Here is a 14,978-nt window from a genome sequence, read left to right as displayed (position 1 = left end):
CGTTTAAAAACAATAGAGAACACTCTCCGAAACCATTGCTGGAACCTTACCTCTCCCGCTGCTCGTAATCACAATTGTTCTTGTCCAGCACGGACCGAATCTCGGCCATGATCTCGTCCGGCAACCGCGGCGAAGTCGTCTTCATCGACCAGGTGAAGCGTAGCACCCGGGGCTTAACCGGTTCCTCCGCCGTTGAGCCACTACTTGATTTTGGGTGCGCGTTTCGTTCAGTGTTTTTTTACCATAGTTTTGTTTTTCATTTTGGATTTGAATTTTTCAGTGTTTTTTCGTTTTTTGAAGCAAGTGAGAGAAAAAAAGAAGAAAAATACGATTCGTTGTGGTTAGCATTCAACACTATACGCTTCCTATTGGTTTTCTAAGGTGAGCATTTCGCTAGGTGTGTGTGTGTAGTTCAACTGTACGAGTGGTGTATATTGTTTTCTTTTATTTATTCTAGGGAATTTAAAAACGTGTGCAGGATCCAATAGAGGGAGTTAGCTTACCTATCGATAGTTTAACAAAAAAAAAACGCTTGGAAACATAACATATCGAAGTAGGCTATAGTTGGCGCAGCCTACTGGTTTATGTTCAAATGTGTGTGTGTTTACATTTTTATCGCATTTCAGGGTTGCATCGATGTACGACAAAACCAGCACAAAAACACTCAAACTCTACATGCAACACAAATACAATCAACGTGAACCGAGGATACGCGTGTGCGTGGAAAACGATTGCGAATACGAAGCGGCATTATGTGGAACACACACAGATATAGTAACAAAAAAAAAAACGAATAAATTTACTAAGCTAGGAGCTACACGACGGATTACATTTAGTAACAAGAACAACGGGAAACATGAAAAAAAAACGACAAACAAAATCATACTGGAATTCACGTAAATAACTTCCTTCGTTTTGCCAGAATGACTGACGTCGCTCGATGTTCTGGTTTTATATTGTTTACAGATTTCGTTTTTCAGATAACTCCCTCTACGTGTGGTGTAGATCTATTGCAACTAGGTTCGACTATGTGTATGTACTTCTAGTGACACACTGTTTTGTGTATGTATGTGTCATTTGATCAATCGGGTTCTATATATGCATTTCTCAATTTAAAGGATGGGTGAAAGTGTCTAATAAGAAACTAAATAAAACGCTAATTCCAAGCAAATTGAAAAGAAAAACTAAATTTTAAAACTAATCAAAAAATATCAGTGAACTGTGTTTTGAATTGTCTAACAATGTGGAAATGTGTCGGTATTGGTGACATGACTGACTACCATTCATTTAGGGTGTGTGTGTGTGGCTGAATTTTCGTTTTCTATCAATCATATATTTACCTATTTGATGAAGTATTTGCTTGGCCTTCGGTACTACTAAAACGGAACGGAAAAATAAAAGAGAAAAACGCAAATATTCGGTTAACAACGAAACGGAAAACGAACGACAGAACGAAACGCAAGAATGGCGTTAGAAGAAGAAGAAGAAAAAACGACAAGGCGCGGTTAGAAATCGAACGGTGAGAGGGAGAGAAAGAGAGAATGGAATGAAAAAAAAGAGGCGGGTGATGAAACTTAGTACTCGGTGGGAGGCTACCTAAATTTGGAAAACTGTAACTAATAAATAATGATAAGAGTCTACCAAACTAGTGAAATTCAGGTGATACTGTAATTTGTTTAAAATAAATACTGTAGTCATGTAACACTACTATAAATTAACTCCCAACGAAGCGGATGAACCAGAAGATCAATAATTATTGTGAATTAGACACCATCACATGGTTGACGTAGGACTACGATAAATGCACAAGCGTTAGGAATTTCACACAGGCTATTCTCGACCTGAATGCGCATCACCCGGATCATATTTGAACGCTATGTTTTTGTCTCAAAAAATTGGTATGCCAAATAGGCTTCCAGGAAAAACATTAAAGTTGGGGATGTTCAAATATAAAAAAAATGAAAAATCAAAAACCAAAATTCACAAAATCGAGAATTAAAAAGAATCATCTTCCAAAACATGTTTAAATCGATTTTAGATGACGAAAAATGATATTTAGACCAAAATAAAAAAAAATGGGTGTTAGAGGGTTAACAGTCATTCAACAGATTATGTTTTTTTCTGCGAAACTGTTCTTGGTTGAACGGAATATGGTACCCTAATGGCATTTATCTAAGTCAATAATGAGTTCTTTATGTTTATTATTTTAAAGGAAACCCATTTTTTTTCTTTTCGACCATATTTTTTTCAATGCTGATCCCAAAAGTACATGAAAGTGAAGTCATAAAAAGTTCACGAGGACTACATTTTTTTAACCTAAGTTGGGCCATGAGCTACGCTACTGGGTGAATTTTAGTTAGTAAAAATATACTAGAAAATTCGCCTGCTGCAGAGTAATAATCCTCCATACTCAAGTAGCGTTTTGATTGCCAATACGTCTTGAAGAGGTTTTCAAAACCATCATAAAACCATATACCTTTTATTTTGGTTTTATGAAGGCTTTATGAATCTCTTCAAGTCTATTTGACTAAAAAATTTTACTTGGATAAATTTCGTCAGGCATTCATTCAGATGTTCCTTCTGAATTCCTCCATAAATTATTCTGATTTTGCTACGGGAGTTTCTTCTCAGTTTCTTACTTGAAGCTCTTTTTGAAATTCCTCCACGAGTACCTTCAGAGATTGATTTAAGCGTTCTTTCAAAGATTTCTCCAGAGGTTCCTTTGAGGGACCCCCGGGAGTTCCTACTGAAATAACTCCAGCAATTTCTTCTGGTGTTCCTCCAGGAATTAATTCTGGGAATCCTGTACAAGTTCCTCATAGGATTTCCTTTTTTGAGAATTTTTTCAGCAATTTTATCTGGAAATTCTTCAAAAGTTTCTTCCGTGATTTCCAAGGAATTTTTCTGAGATTCCTCAAGGAGTTTCTTCACGCAGAAAAAAGCATGGTAAAATCAAAAATATTTCAGGTAAACTCAAATAAATTCTCAATTTGTTCTGGCAACAAAAAAAAAAACTGTTTGGAGCAAATCGAACGTCACATTTGAAGCAAATTCAATCCATTTTTGAAACAAACGTGCATCTTCTGACAGGTTATGTTAGAAACAAATGTAATTTTTTTTGTTTTTTGTGGCAGATCGGCCCTACGGAAATATTTGTTTTCCAATTAAATTTACAAAGTCATTTCCTTCTCTAGGAAAACCCACTTCCCGCGTGGCACTTTCAATGCCAAATCATGTAGATAACATACGCTCCCGAAATCAATGGGATTTCATGGAAACTTTTGGTGAAACTTGACTTTTTTGCAAGAGGAAATCTTGTTTGGTGCTGCAGCTGGAACTTGAGAGTTTTGTTTATGTTCTCGACGGCGGAACGGGGGGCTCATCAATGGATATTGTAGAAATCAATATGTAATTGAGTTAGTTTTAAAAATTAATATTTTAGTTTTAAATATTTTATCAGTTTACCGAATAAACATGAATATTTTTGTTTCAAACGAACGAAATTTGTCTCGTGATCGTGATTTCTATCGGTATACCTCCACAATTTCCTTCTGCAATTCACTCCGTGCTTTTAGGATCTAATCTAGTACTTCACTAATTGCGTCTTATTCATTGAGAAATGTAATCCCAGAAGGAGCTTTCGAAGGAAATCCAGAACGAACATCTGGAGGAATTTATACAAAACTGCTGAATTCCATTAAAAAAAATGTTGAGGAATGGAGGAGGAACGTCGGAGGACTTTCCCTAAGTAGTCGTGGAAGGAGTTCCTAATAATTCAGGAATAAGTTCTAGGAAGAATCCCCCAAGAAGTTTTTCCTGGATGAACCAAGAAAGAACTACTGGAATTTTTGAAGGAATGCCTGGAAGGAACTTGTTAAGCGATTCCGATAAGAACTTCTTGAGGGAACTGAAAAAAAAACCCAAAGTTAAATTTCTAAAGGGATCCCACAAGGAACTTCTTGTGTGATCTCCGCATAATATACTGAAGGAATTTTAGAAGAAAGTATGGGAAAAGCATGAATGAATTCTAAAAGAAATTCCTGGAGGAATCCCGATAAGAGTTAATGAAAAATCCCGCAAGAAATTGTAGCCGGAATCTAGGAAAGAACTCCTGGAGACAGCCAATACATCCTAAAGGAATCGAGGAAGGAATTGCTGTAAGAATCCCGGAACTCCAGGAGGAATCTAGAAATTTTCATAAAAAGGAATCTCAGAAGAAACTCCTTGAAAAAAAATGAATTCCGGAAGAAACTTCTGGATGAATTCCAGTAGAAATCACGGTTACAATTTCTGGAAGGGGGCATCTTTGAAGGAACTCTTGGATAAATCCCAGAAGCAACTCCTGGTCAACCTTAGAAAATTTTGAAGGAGTCCCAGAAGAAACTCCGGGGGTATCCGTGAAGGAACCCCTGAGAGAATTCTCGTAGGAACTTGTGAAGGAAACTCATTGAGGAATCTCAGAAGGAACTCCTTGAAAAATCACAGAAAAAACTGCCAAAAGAATTCTAAAAAAAGGAATTCCTTAAAGAAACTTCTTGACGAATCCAAGAAAAAACTTTTTGAGGATTTCCAGAATTAATTCTTGGCGAAACACCCGAAGAAACTGCTGGAGTAGTTTCAGTAGGAACTCCTGGGTGGCCCTCGAAGGAAGATCCGAAGATATCTAAGAAATAATGTTTAGGTCAGTCTCTGAAGGCACTCCTGGGGGGATTCCAGAAGGAACTCCTAAATGAATCTTAGAAAGAGCTCTATGAGGAACCTGAAAATGTTTTCTCGGTACAAATCCACGTTACACGAAAAAGTCGATTTTTAGATGGGTTCAACCAAAGTATTTTTGTTAATTTCTGGATTTTATTGATTATTTTCACTGACTTTCTCAGTCTAGGGAAATTCAAAACGGCTGTATTGCCCGACGTTTCGGCCTTCGGTATTTGACTTTTTTTCAAGGGTAAACTAAATCATTTTGGATTTTTCTTAGGCTTACCAAGCCAAGTGGAAATTACAAAGTTAGAAATGTTTGTGTACATGAACGTCAAACACAACAGAACAACTTGAAATTGGAATTGCGAAAAAAAATCTACGTACTCTGGTGGGAATCCAACCAACGACTCCCAATTCGCTCTAGACGGGCGCTTCTTTCCTCCAAGCTACGGAGGTACTTGACCATCTCCGTACCCTGAACTCGGTTCCACAATCGTACATGGTTTTTGCTTCTTTTCACGATCCAAATTTCATTCGGATGGGATTAGTTGAACATCACTCACACATCTCTGCCACACATTAGCCTTCTAAGCAGCTTCATTTTTAAGTAATTTTGGAACTTGAAAGTTCTCATAAGCACGCTGGATAGCCTTCTAAGCAGCTTCTGACAGAACTTTGACAAAATGCATGCAAAAACAAAAATGTGTGATCAGAATCACAGCCCTGTTTGGTGGATTTGTGATTCATGCCTGGAAATTGCTTCTGATAATTATATTTTCACACATGTCGCTGCTATGTAGATTTGAACTGGATCCTCCTGCGTAATAGCCTGCCAACTTACCGCTGCGCTGCTGAATATACTTGACAAAGTCAAGCTAACTTCACTACAGCACAAATGTGCAAAACTTGCTGCCGACAGAAAATCTATTCAAGTCAGACTTTACCTGCTGTCCACTCAATCGCAGCTATAGTACTGTGGTAGAGCATAGGGTTCACACGCAGCGACTATCGGTTCGAATCCGATGGGCGGCATTTTTTTTTTGCTTAAGCCTAGTATTCATTGATTTGATAAATTCATATTTGTCTTTTATTAGTATATGCAAACAGTTGTTTTCTGTAAAAAAAAATAATCTTCATTGAAACACAACGCTACTGAACTGAACTTCTATGAACTTGAAAGTTCCGACGAAGTTCCGAGTAGCATCTTAAGCAGCTTTAAAGTTCCGCGAAGTTCAGATAAAGTTCCGCATGGAACTTTCTGGCTGCTTAAGAGGCTAACAATGAGCCTTGCCGGAACTTGTGACCGAAGTTCCAGCAAGGCTCATTGTTAGCCTCTTAAGCAGCCAGAAAGTTCCATTTGGAACTTTATCTGAACTTCACGGAACTTGAAAGTGCATTTTGTCATGGGAAGCGGAACTTTTGGTTACTTGGGATGTTAAAGTGGGAAAAGAATTATTTTTTAACTGTCGTGAGCTTCGCGTAATGCCTACCGATGACTTGACAACAGTGATTAGATTCAGTAAACTCTTGGTCATTGAATTTGAGACAAAATTCTGTGTAAGTTGATCTAACCAGTCTGGCTCTGGCATGTCCCTAAGAATCCCAATAGAAATTCTCCGGTATTTCGATCCGGATTTGCCTGTTGATTTCGCCGTAAACTTCTTAATAAATTGCAATAGTCATTCCACAAAACAGCAATTCGAAATCCAACTAAGGTTTTAGGGGTCCTGAGAACCGTCAAAAACCGAAATAATTTTATTTACGTTTTATTATGATTTCAAGAACATCCTCGAGTTTATTTGACTCGAAATCGTTACTCGGGTTTAAAAAAGTTTTAAAAGTTTTGTCAGAAACCTGATTAAATAATTCTTTAAGAAGAAGGGAAGCAAGTATTAAAAAATCCATTTTAAAAGTCGAAATATTTACACATTGTCATCATATCTGGCATGACTTTAGTCATAGAATGACACGTCTCATAGAAATCTGAATAAGAGGCCTCGGAGGTCTTAAGGGGCAGGAATAGAGATTTAAAAGGATTTCAGGAGTTTCATCAATAGGGACACTTCAAAAGGTTTCAAGTGCATTTCAGGGCTATAAAGAGGCTTCGTGGTCGTGCGCCAAGCATTTAGTCGCATCGTGCTGAGAAGCGCGGGTTCGATTCCCGCCGCAGCTGTCAGGAAAAGTTTTCGGCTGTGTCACTGGGCGTTGCATGCTAGTCCGTTGTTTAATGTCGAGCTTCCTTAAGGACAAACGTCTTGAGATCCCGCTTCAACAGTGCATCAGAATTTCAAACGCACAAATCTCAAGAAACAAGCTTTAAACAACAATGCATTTTATTATTCTGTTCTTGCTCACTTGTAGTTAGCTTAAAATAAGAAGGTCAGGTGAGCTGGTTTTGTTTACGAAGAGATTTGTGCTTTCGAAATCGTGAGTAGGTACCAAAGGCGGCCATTGTGGCGGCCATTTTGGGATTCTAACAAGTCTGTCCTTAAAAGAGCGAATAGCTCACTGGGAGTATTGAACGTGTCCGTGTCTTTTAAAATAAAAAAGAGGGGTTTTGAAGTTTCAGGGGCCTTTAAGGATGCGTCATGATGGCGTTTCAGGAAGTTTTCAAAGGCGTTTCAGGAGGGCTCTAAAGACTCTCATGAAAACTCCCTGAGACCTTCCGAAATGCCCCTAAAATCCTCGAGGACTCCCTGCAACTCCTTGTGACTCCCGGAAATCTCTTATTCCTCTGAAGAATCCCTGAAGCATCCCTGAAACGTTTTAAAATTTCCAGGGATCCCTTAAAATCTCTTGGGCCCTCCTTTTTTTAATACTCGTTAATAAAAACAAAAAAAAGGGGGGGTTTAAGGGTTTATAAGGAATTTCTGGAAATTTCAAAAGCGTTTCAGGAATGCTTCAGCGATCCTCCAGGGGAATAAGAGGTTTCCGGGAGTCACAAGTAGTTGCAGGGGGTCCTCGGGGATTTTAGGGGCATTTCGGAAGGTCTCAGGGAGTTTTCATGAGGGTCTTTAGAGGTGCTCCAGGCAATTTCACAAGATTTCAGCAGGTTGATTTTTCAGATGCGTTTCAAGGAGTATCGGGTGGTTTCAGTGACGTTTCAGGGTGCTCCAAATTGATACAGGGGTATGTTTCAGGCATGTTTCAGGTGGTGTCGGGAAAGCTTCAAGAAGTCTTTTTATGGGAGAAGCTATCAGGGGCGTTCGAAGCCGGTTTAAGATTCAGGGTGTTTTCAAGAAGCATTTCTAGGGCTACTTTAGAACGTTTCAGGTGATTTCAGAAAGATTTCAAGGCTTTTTAGGGCATTTCAGGAGGTATCAAGAAGTTTTAAGGACAGACTTGTTAGAATCACAAAATGGCCGCCACAATGGCTGACTTTGACACCTACTCACGATTTTGAGCGCACAAATCTTTTCGTCAACAAAACCAGCGCACCTGATCTTCTTATTTGAAGCTTACTGCAAGTGAGCAAGAACATAATAATAAAATGTACTGTTATTTGTAGCTTGCTTTTTGATATTTGTGCGTCTGAAGTTCTGATGCACTGTTGAAGCGGGATTTCAATACGTTGGTCCTTAAGGGGGTTTAAGGTGCGACCTTGGACTCACTGCACTGGAGCTCTCTGAATAATGGATTCACATTTCTTCAAATACATTTAAAACACTATGAAACCTCCTGGAGGCAACTGGAAGCCACCCAGAAACCAGATGAAATTTCTCGGTTTTTGAACCGGCTTGCAGACCCCCCGAAACATTCTGGAAATCCCCTGAAACCACCTAAAGCTCTTTTCAATCCTCCTGCAACTCCCATTAACTCCTATGAAACTCCTTTCTATTGGGCTCCCCTGAAGCACCCATCTCAAACCACCAGTAGCAAAAGCTATTCTCGTGAAGTGAGTTTCTTCATTCAGAGCACTGACCAAATTTATGCACAAAACTCCCTCTTTATAAATATACCCACTTTTTCAATGTATGCATAATTTCAATTTATGACCCCAGTCTATGGTATGAAGAGAAGATCAAGTGTAGTGTACAGAACTTTCACATTCCGTTCGATGTAAACTGGCTGTAGTAGTCCTACGTCAACATTTGAAACAACACAAAGTGGAACTGAAAACTTCGATGGTCATTGTTTTTAGACTCCATGATTTTTTTTTCGGTGAAACTAGCTGAAACTTGCCAAAGAAATCTTATGATTCTAACGATCAGAACAGCAATGACCAAATGAGTATATTAAGAGATAAAACATCCTTACTCACAGAATTCTAGCTAAATGCATTATACATTATCTATAAAGCTCAAAACTAAACAAAGGTATTTAAATTTTAGGTAGCCTAGTATTATTGTATAAACAAGTACAATGATTTGAACAGGTACAGGGATTGAAAGGTTAAAATAAAGTAGGTGTTAGTGCAGAGGAGTACTAATAGGTATGGAAAGAAGTGGGCATAAATGAAGAGAAGAGATTGATTCGATTCTAATACTTTGCCAATCTGGTAGTGTACATTCAACGAAATAAAACACCGACAACCACAAGATAAACATAACAATAATTGCCAAAATATCTGACATTGATTGGGTTGAGATACTGGAACTACTAACAGCATTCCTTAAGGGCAAGACTTCAGCATTCCACTTCCTTGAATGTACCAGCTGCAGTATCCCACAAACGCGATGGGATCGCATCACACAACAATTGGGAATCAGTGTGGACAGGTTTTCCATAACAAATGCGAATTAACCCTCGCTTGCCACGCGATTATGGGCCCAGTTAACCGTGTTTAATTAGTACACAATGATGAAGCAAAGTTATTTACATGAACCACCGATTCCGGCAAACACAACATTACGGACTGCGGATGACAGGACCTGTTTGGTGTTCTAAGCTACATGATTGTGTTTGTGCGCGATTGCGTCATTCCAGAGAACAATAAAAATACTCAGTGCAGTGGAAAACAAAGCCAGATCCCAAACACAAGAAAAAACGATTAAAAAAACGGGTGATTTAGTGCAAGCTGATAAAGATGGTTTTCCGGGGATCGAAACGTCACCGTTGAGGTCCACCCGCTTGGCGGCGCTGCGCTCGGTCAAAGGGTATCATCATCATATCTGTATGTGTGTGGGTGGGTGTGTGTCTGTGCGATTGAACCGCATAACAAAAGAAAATCGACGTTTGGCGTTTGTACTGTTTACAGTGAACTTGCTGTTTTTATTGGATCTTAAAATTACACAGTATGTATTGGTTAGATCGAATGTTTGTTTTGTTGTTACAATTGATTGTGGTAGCAGGACCTAACAACTAACGGACAGAGGACCGAAAAGCATTCTCGAGGTGTTGCGTGGTAGAAATCGATCGCTTTGAGCTTATTGTGTCTTTCGTTTTCAGCGTTGCGCCTACTCTCCCTCTCTCCCCAGCTACACACCTGATCTCGTCGAGTAGGCTCGTGTGTATTTTGTGTGGAAGCAAACGTAAGAAACTAGTGATTAGCTAAAATCAGTAGCTTAGATTGCGTATGTGGTTTCTTTCTTCCGCTTACAGCGCCACAGCTGTCGGAGTGATGAACTACAGCTATGTACTAACGTTTCGTATTTTTTCTCTCAGCTAAAAATCTACAGCTTTCTGTTCGATAAAATATTGATAGTAATAATTTATTCCATAAATGATAAGAATTTTGCTAAAAGTTTACAAAACTTTGTGGAATCTAGTCTAGGGGAAAAACTGAAAATAAAAATACTTTAAACTTGATAGTCTTCTGCTGTTGCGCGCTATCTTTCTGCTTTTCTCTTAACAACTACGAAAGGGTACTAAGTGTAATTAATTGGTCGTGAAATGAAATAAACAGTGTTCTCTATCCTTAACGCAACAATGATGCTTTCTCGATCTTCCGGAAACTTTCGGGTACTATCATTGCATTTAAAATTGACGGATACATATAGATATTCTAACGTTTAACAAATGTTTTGATTCGCTATCACACTCGCGCGTCTATTTCGCCGCCTGTCTCACGATTGTTTTTAATTTTGAAACTAAAAAAGAGAAAAAAGAGAAAGAAAACGAAGAAAAAATACAAATAAAAGTCAAATGTCGGGGGGTGTGAGAGTGGAAATTGAAGAGGGAACAGGATGGAAGACGTCGAATCGAATCGAATCGAACCGGGAGAAAAAAGAGAGAAAGAGATAGAAATCGAAGAAACGTGAGAAACAAGACAAGATGATTTTTTTTCTGGTTGTTGTTAATACTAAAGTCGTCGCATGACAGATGGGTATGAAGAACATTTTACAAGATAAGGGAAATACAAATCCAAGTGCTTTTCCACCCCTTCGCGCAACGGGACTAGAATCTATTGAGTGTCACTTTGATTTTGGGAACCCTGGCGAAGATTCGAAACGTCGGTCGACTCCGTTCAAGGAAGTCACTACTACTGTTAACAAAACTGCGATACGGGAGCATAAGACAGAGCAGTGCCAGTGCGCGTCGATCACCTATCACCTTGCGGTCGGTGTAAATGCCTATAATCTTCACATAATAGTTTTACGCGTTCTTCATTGCATAATCTAGTAATACACAGTGTAATTAAGTACATACGATTGCATCCTCTCACATAATGACCAAAGTTTAGACCATATAAATCCAATTGTGCTACTCTATTGAAATAGAAAAATAGACACTCAACAATTGCATTGTTCCTATCTAAATTTCAAACGACTTTGCTAGAAAAGTAGACCACTCTATTTCCCTCCGTGTATTTGTGTGCAATCTCTCTTCATTGTCTTTTTGCCGTTTGGCCTCTATACACCAATCAGTCCAGTTTGTAGATTACCAAGCAATGAGGAACGATTAAGTCTTAAAAAGTAATCTCCACGGAGTCGGTTTACACAGCTTTTTTTTACAGAGTTGCTTTACAAGGATCGACTGGAAATCTCCCATCAATTTTTCATGCATCATACATTCGTTTATGATTAGCCAGCGATCGGCTCACATGCGGATCGCTTTCACAATTGTTTTTGGGGAATCTCTACACTAACTACTATTTATTAGTCTCATGATTCAGCCTAGAAAGGTGGGGAAGAAAGAAAAAGAGAAAATTTGGCTTTTAGAATTTACAAAAAACATGTGGGGCAATGTTATTTGTTGTTCGGCATAATCTTATTTTCAAATCTTACGGGTAAGAGGGAGGAAAAAGTAGAGTAAAAAGAGTGTAGACATTTGGTTTTGGCTTGGCTCTGCGGGTTAGGTGGCGCACTGCGGAGACTCTAAAAGTGCACGAGCGGTAAATGAGACTACAATGCTTGCCAGAAATAGGCACTGCCACGCACATTATTTCAAGATGAAAAGTGAGAATTTAAAATTTTGACTTGCTTGTTTTGCAAAAAAGGAAAGCCGAAATATTTTACAATCTGGTCAAGAGTGAGAGGATGCACAATGTTTGTTCGCTGAATCTGTGGTTTGTTATCGCGATTTTTGTTTAGTTCTTACTATTGGTTTACTGTTTTGTTTTGCATGATATTAGAAGCTGAATTTTGTATTTTTTTAGATTGAAATGTTTTTTATTTACCCTCCTCTTAATACACTTAAATATTGCCTAAACTGTCCTATTGAATCGATCAAGTGTCACTTATAACTCTACTCTACACAAACTACAGGTTTCTGAAATCATAAATATTTTGTGGTAATTTGTCGAACTGGAAATTTGAGTAAACTATTGAGTTGCAGCGCAAAATACTGATATTAGGAATATTTTTCTTAATTTTTCAGCTCGAAGTTATGTTTGCACATTTTTGATAAATTTGAGATAAATTATTAAGGCATTCCGAGAAAATACGCAGTTCACACTACTTGTTGACCGAATATAAGAAAGAATAAATAAATAGCTCATACATTTGAGGATCAATTGTTGGTTCATACATTCTTCACTTGTGACGATTGCACAATGGTCGGAAAAAAATTAAAGTTCGCCCAAAACTATTTTTATGTTGTCTATGTGTTTTAAGTGTTTCAAAAGGGCCATTCAAAAATTACGAACCTTCAATAATTTTAACAATTGTATGAATTAGTAAACCTCATATTTTTCCGTTTTTTTTTTTTAGAAATTCAATTTGAATGCAACTAAATGATCTACTTTCGCTTGAATTCAATCAAGTTTGCGCAAAATTTGTAAAAAATACGGGAAGATACATTTTAAGCCAGTTGAGAATAGGAAAATAACGTAAAATATATGAAAACCCATAACTTTTTAAACTGCTCTAACTTGAAAAACATCAAATTGTAGCAAAATATTTAAACATATGAACTTTATGGAGTCCCAAGCATGATGTTTAAAATGTACTATTCGAAATTGCGGCGACACGAGACGAGACGAACCGTGTTTTAATATAAAAATTACCAAAATTTCTAAGGTATAATATATGAAAATTTGCAAAGTTTTGTGATATATTAAATTTGTATCATATGTGCATTCAAATTGTCCAACAACAAGCTTTCATGTGCTGGATAACATATAAAACCTATATTCCATTACACTAGTTTACAGCATTTTTGAACTCGGTAAGCTGATGATCGTTTTTGGTGTAGAATCATGCCCAGAGTTCGAAAATGCGAAGGAAGAAAAATACAGTAGAGCGGAAATTTTTTTCGACTTTCCATACAAGGTTGATGATTTGAAATCGATTTTTGTTCTATTTTTAAGCAAAGTCGCTCACTTCACACATCTCATTCTCAATCTCAATCAATGCTCCGATTGAGCTGAATTTTTTTTTTACTGTTACTCGCCTACATATGGTATGTCAAATAAACGTTGAGAAAGAATTTTTAAATCGTTTTTTATTGAAAAAATACATTTCTTCATATATTTTTGGAAAACTTGCTAAAATTTAAGGAGATCGTCCCTAAAACTCGCAAATATCTTGAATTTCATCAATCTGACGCAAAACCTGCATTCAGATGATTGAATAGTATTATATTCAGCTTTTAATTTATGGAAAAAGATTTAAAATTGGTTGGACAAAACGCAAGATATTTGAATTTTATTAAATTCCATATTTTTAAAAGTTGTAAAACTCGATATTGAACTAAAACTGAAAAACTGTTCTACTTTAATTTTCTTGAAGCGAAACCGTGCATCACCGGTATATTATGCTTCAAAAATTTTGGTCGTTGATAGAAGTTTACGACTTTCGTTTTATTTTGTAAACTAGTGTTATCAAAACATCAATATTTCACTTTTTTGGAATGAATAATTTTTAAATTTCATTACTTAGGTCACTTTGGCAGTGAAAATGAGATCTAAATTCAAAAGCTGGTATGCTTTTAATCGAGGGTAACAAAAGTACACCACTTCAATGTTGACATGGCTTTAAAGATGTCGACTTTTGAACCAACTTAATAATCCACTTTGAAAATTGACAAAAGTTGCAATGCCGGGGCCCGTGGCGCAGTGGCTACAAGTTCGTTTCATAAGCGGATGGTCATGGGTTCGATCCCAGCCCCGGCACTTCGTCAGTTGCTCTTCCCCCCGAGAGCGGGAGAGAGTAGAATAATAATATGATAGAATACATTTAGGCGCTGTACAAAGTGTAAGTGCAGCCGCCAATTGGAATCGCTCACGAAGTGCCCTAGTGGACAAAAAGAGCTGTAAAATAAGGAATCGCGCCACTTGGGCGGTGGCTTCTATATTCGTCTGTTTTCCACTTCCAAATTTGAACCGATTGACACAACTTTTGGAATGTGGTGAGATAGGTATAGTATCTACCCGTGTACAACATTTCAAGTCAATTGGTTCAAAATTAACTGAGTTATAATGGAAAACAGACGAATATAGAAGCCACCGCCCAAGTGGCGCGATACCCTAGGTTAAGTGGTTAAGAATAATAAAAAAAGTTGCAATTTAATGTGTAGGTTAGTCTTCGGTTTCGAGTGAGATGAAATTTAATGCGAAAACTGCTTTCAATCTTGGCTAAGTCTTGTATCTTCGATCATTCGGCCACATTTGGGATCTTCTTCAGAGACTCTAATATTGGTTATTTAATTGATTGACGGCTTCTAGTAGGGTTCTTAGTTGAGTCCCTATAGCCACTGCACAATAATCCACGAACCAGATTTACGAGGAAAGATGCATTCAGCGCCTTCAAATGATTTTTTAGATAAATATGGTCTTCTACAAAGTTGTCCTTATAAAAAGGCCCTCTTTCAATTGTGCATGAAAATTAGGGTGGTCCATATTTTCAAAGAAATTGAAAACCAAACTTTATCATTTGCAAGAATAACTATATACATTC

General features: G+C 37.7%; 1 protein-coding gene across 14 annotated transcripts in view; it reads right to left on the bottom strand.

Moving 5' to 3' along the window:
• Positions 1 to 14,978, bottom strand: part of LOC109422342 (MAP/microtubule affinity-regulating kinase 3) — a 117,326-nt gene that overhangs the window by 12,496 nt on the left and 89,852 nt on the right. For 6 of the 14 annotated variants that reach the window (XM_062860339.1, XM_062860347.1, XM_062860348.1 and 3 more), the window contains 2 exons: positions 1,341 to 1,376; positions 51 to 203 (listed from right to left, as the gene is read on the bottom strand). In XM_062860339.1, coding sequence (XP_062716323.1) covers positions 51 to 203; positions 1,341 to 1,376 — 189 coding nt within the window. Of the gene's footprint in view, positions 1 to 50; positions 204 to 1,340; positions 1,377 to 9,875; positions 11,757 to 14,978 lie in introns of those variants that run through there. The other 8 variants (XM_062860349.1, XM_029852361.2, XM_062860341.1 and 5 more) reach the window with 7 other exon arrangements.

This window comes from Aedes albopictus, chromosome 3, assembly GCF_035046485.1.
Source record: "Aedes albopictus strain Foshan chromosome 3, AalbF5, whole genome shotgun sequence".
Classification (NCBI taxonomy): Eukaryota; Metazoa; Arthropoda; class Insecta; order Diptera; family Culicidae; genus Aedes; species Aedes albopictus.
Note: the sequence above shows the minus strand (reverse complement) of the source record. Positions and strands in the feature narration are given on the sequence as shown.